We start from the raw sequence: 2,659 nt of genomic DNA on the forward strand, positions 1-2,659 counted from the left end.
GAAAGTTTGTCTGGCGTAACGACAAAAGATTGTAGGGGCTTGGGCTGTAATCGATAAAACACGGGGTGTTTAGAAGTGAAGGTCAGAGTCCTTCCTTAGTTCACCCTGTTCTTTAAATATCCCCGCGGTTACTCCTGGCTGCTGCAGTGCTTGGACAGGGTGGGGAACAACACGGGCTTCAGTCCTTGGAGAGTCTCTGCTCGTGTTTATTTGGATGCAGATGTGGTTCCCCTCTTCTCTAAGGTGTTCGGTTTTGGGGACCTTTTCCTCGCGCGCGAAATCCTTCGCGTCGACCTGCATCTGCTCGTCTGGGAGATATCCGCGGGGCTCTTGAACTCCTCTGCCTTAATGGGTCAAATTTAGCAATTCAAAAAAAAAATCTGGCTTGTGAGGGAATTAGGAGGGATAATGCCCACTTCTTTCCTCTTAACACCCTGATAGAAAAGCATCCAGGAAGGACTCCTGGACCTCAAAGATAAGCTGCCAGCTGCCACAGAGACTATCAAAGGGTGGCTCAAAGTCAAGAGCAAACAGCTGATTTTTTATGGTTCTTGGGTTTTTGCTGTTGGTGACAGGAAGCCATGTTCCCCAAGCTGTTAGGAGGGATAATGCCCACTTCTTTCCTCTTAACACCCTGATAGAAAAGCATCCAGGAAGGACTCCTGGACCTCAAAGATAAGCTGCCAGCTGCCACAGAGACTATCAAAGGGTGGCTCAAAGTCAAGAGCAAACAGCTGATTTTTTATGGTTCTTGGGTTTTTGCTGTTGGTGACAGGAAGCCATGTTCCCCAAGCTGTTAGCTTCCTGTTTTATTTTTACACCCGGGCCGAGCAGATCAGCATGCCTATCACATGGGAGCTGGCTGCTTCTCTTGGGTTGTTCCTCAGCTGACCTAGAAAAGTGATTCTTTCCCCTTCTAAATTAATCAAGAAGTTGGGATGTATTTGTTTTCGCTTGGTCTCAAAGATTTCGACCGCGTGGCGTGCGCCTCGTTCGGAGCTGTTTACCCGAATTTCCTCCAGTTGATCTGAGAAGGAGCCGTTTGTCGCTTTAACATTTTGGCCTTTTAGCAAAGGAGATTTTTATTAGTTCAAGGCACTGACCTGCACGTTAAAGTGTTTTCTTAACTTCCGGAAACTTATATTTTCTTCTCTCTCTTTTTTTTTTTTTTTTTTTAAAAGAACTGGAAGTTTGTCCTGACTCTTGTACAATCAGTCGTGACTTCTTTCTGAGCACGCTCTAGCCCTACATCCTGATTAGAGCTCCCTCGACTGCTGTAGCGTGAAAACAATGGTCCAGTGTAAACCTGGGCCCCGAGGGATTTCCCAAGGGAAGAGGGGTGCAGCCTGCAGGATAAGGAACAGTCACCAGAAAGTTTCCTGGTCAGCTGCAAACGCTTCCTGTTGTTCCAGGAGAGCCCTCTCCCTGCTGCTCCTGGAGGGAGGCACCGCGAGTGCTTTGGTGTGCGCGAAGAAGCTCTTGCGGTTTTGTCTTTTTTTTATTTCCCCCCCCCCAACTTCTCCCTTCTTCACCGTCTCGATTTAAGCAAACCGGTTGGAAATCTCTCTGCAGAAGAGCTCGTAAGGCTCGCCAAAGACACCGTGCGTGAGCGCGGGAGGAAGGAGACGGCTCCGAGGCGGCGGATGGGTAGGAAGGGAACAACGGCTGCGGTGATGCCAGCAGCACCTTGCGTGTGGGCGAAGATGTGGAGTTTTCCATCGCTGCCTCTGTACCTGAGCTGGTGGGGCTTTGCTGTCACTGCGAGTCGTAGAACAGCAGGATCTTTATTTCTGATGAACCAGTTTTATAAGGGTGGGGAGGAGGGGGGGGGAAAAGGCGGCTTATAAATAAAGCCATTTGAGAGCAGGAAAAACGAACACCATGGCTCTGGTGTGCCTGGAATTTGCGGTTGAGTAATCCTTTCCTGTTTCTTTTTTGGGTTGTTTTTCATCTTTCAGAACAGTGCCTGAAGCAGGTCCACCATGCCGTTAGTAACGAGGAACATTGAGCCAAGGCACCTGTGCCGTCAGACGTTGCCTAGCGTTCGAAGCGAGCTGGAATGCATGACCAACATCACCCTGGCAAATGTCATTCGACAGCTGGGCAGCCTGAGTGAGTACCATGGCGAGCCTGCGCGTTGCCCTCAGGAGTCGCTAGTGCTCTTTATTTAGCTCCCTCTCTACTCTCGTGTTCCTATTTCTCCCCCATCTGCCTTCCCTGGGTAATGCTAAAATGTTTTCCTAAAGAAATCCGATGCTAATTTCACATCCCCGGTCCCACTGCCTTCCTATCTAAGAGAAAATGGGGAGGGTGTACGGGTGTGTGTGGGGGGTGAACGCGTGTGCGAGGCTGCAGCAAAACTGCAGATGGAAGGATGGAGCACAAGTCAGGCTTGTAAAATGGGAGGCTCTCCCAGCAGCCGGGATCTCGCGTCGGGAAAATGTGCCTGCGATTGCACGCGCCGCTAAATGGAGCTTGACTGTGTTGAAGCTACAGTGTGTCAGTCGTCTTATTTTTTTTAATGGAAGGTAATTAAAGCGCGCTCGCGGAAGCCGCCTGCTCGCCCCTGCTGTTTGTTGCATCGCAAGACCCAAAAGTCCCTGGCCTGAGCCAAGCCTGGCCTCCGGAGCGTTGGGGGTTTGGAGCCGCTCGCTCCGTG

The 2,659-nt window shown here is 50.4% G+C and overlaps 1 protein-coding gene across 1 annotated transcript in view; it reads left to right on the top strand.

The window, feature by feature from the left end:
* Positions 1-1,957: 1,957 nt before the first annotated feature.
* The window catches only part of WASF2 (WAS protein family, member 2), a gene marked incomplete at its 3' end in the record, with an annotated part of 10,798 nt that continues 10,096 nt past the window's right edge, over positions 1,958-2,659 (top strand). Inside the window, exon 1 of the mRNA XM_009877692.1 lies at positions 1,958-2,112. Within this exon, the coding sequence (XP_009875994.1) occupies positions 1,983-2,112 (130 nt within the window). The remainder of the gene's footprint in view (positions 2,113-2,659) is intronic.

The sequence above is a fragment of the Apaloderma vittatum genome, unplaced genomic scaffold (genome assembly GCF_000703405.1).
Source record: "Apaloderma vittatum isolate BGI_N311 unplaced genomic scaffold, ASM70340v1 scaffold17591, whole genome shotgun sequence".
NCBI lineage: Eukaryota > Metazoa > Chordata > Aves > Trogoniformes > Trogonidae > Apaloderma > Apaloderma vittatum.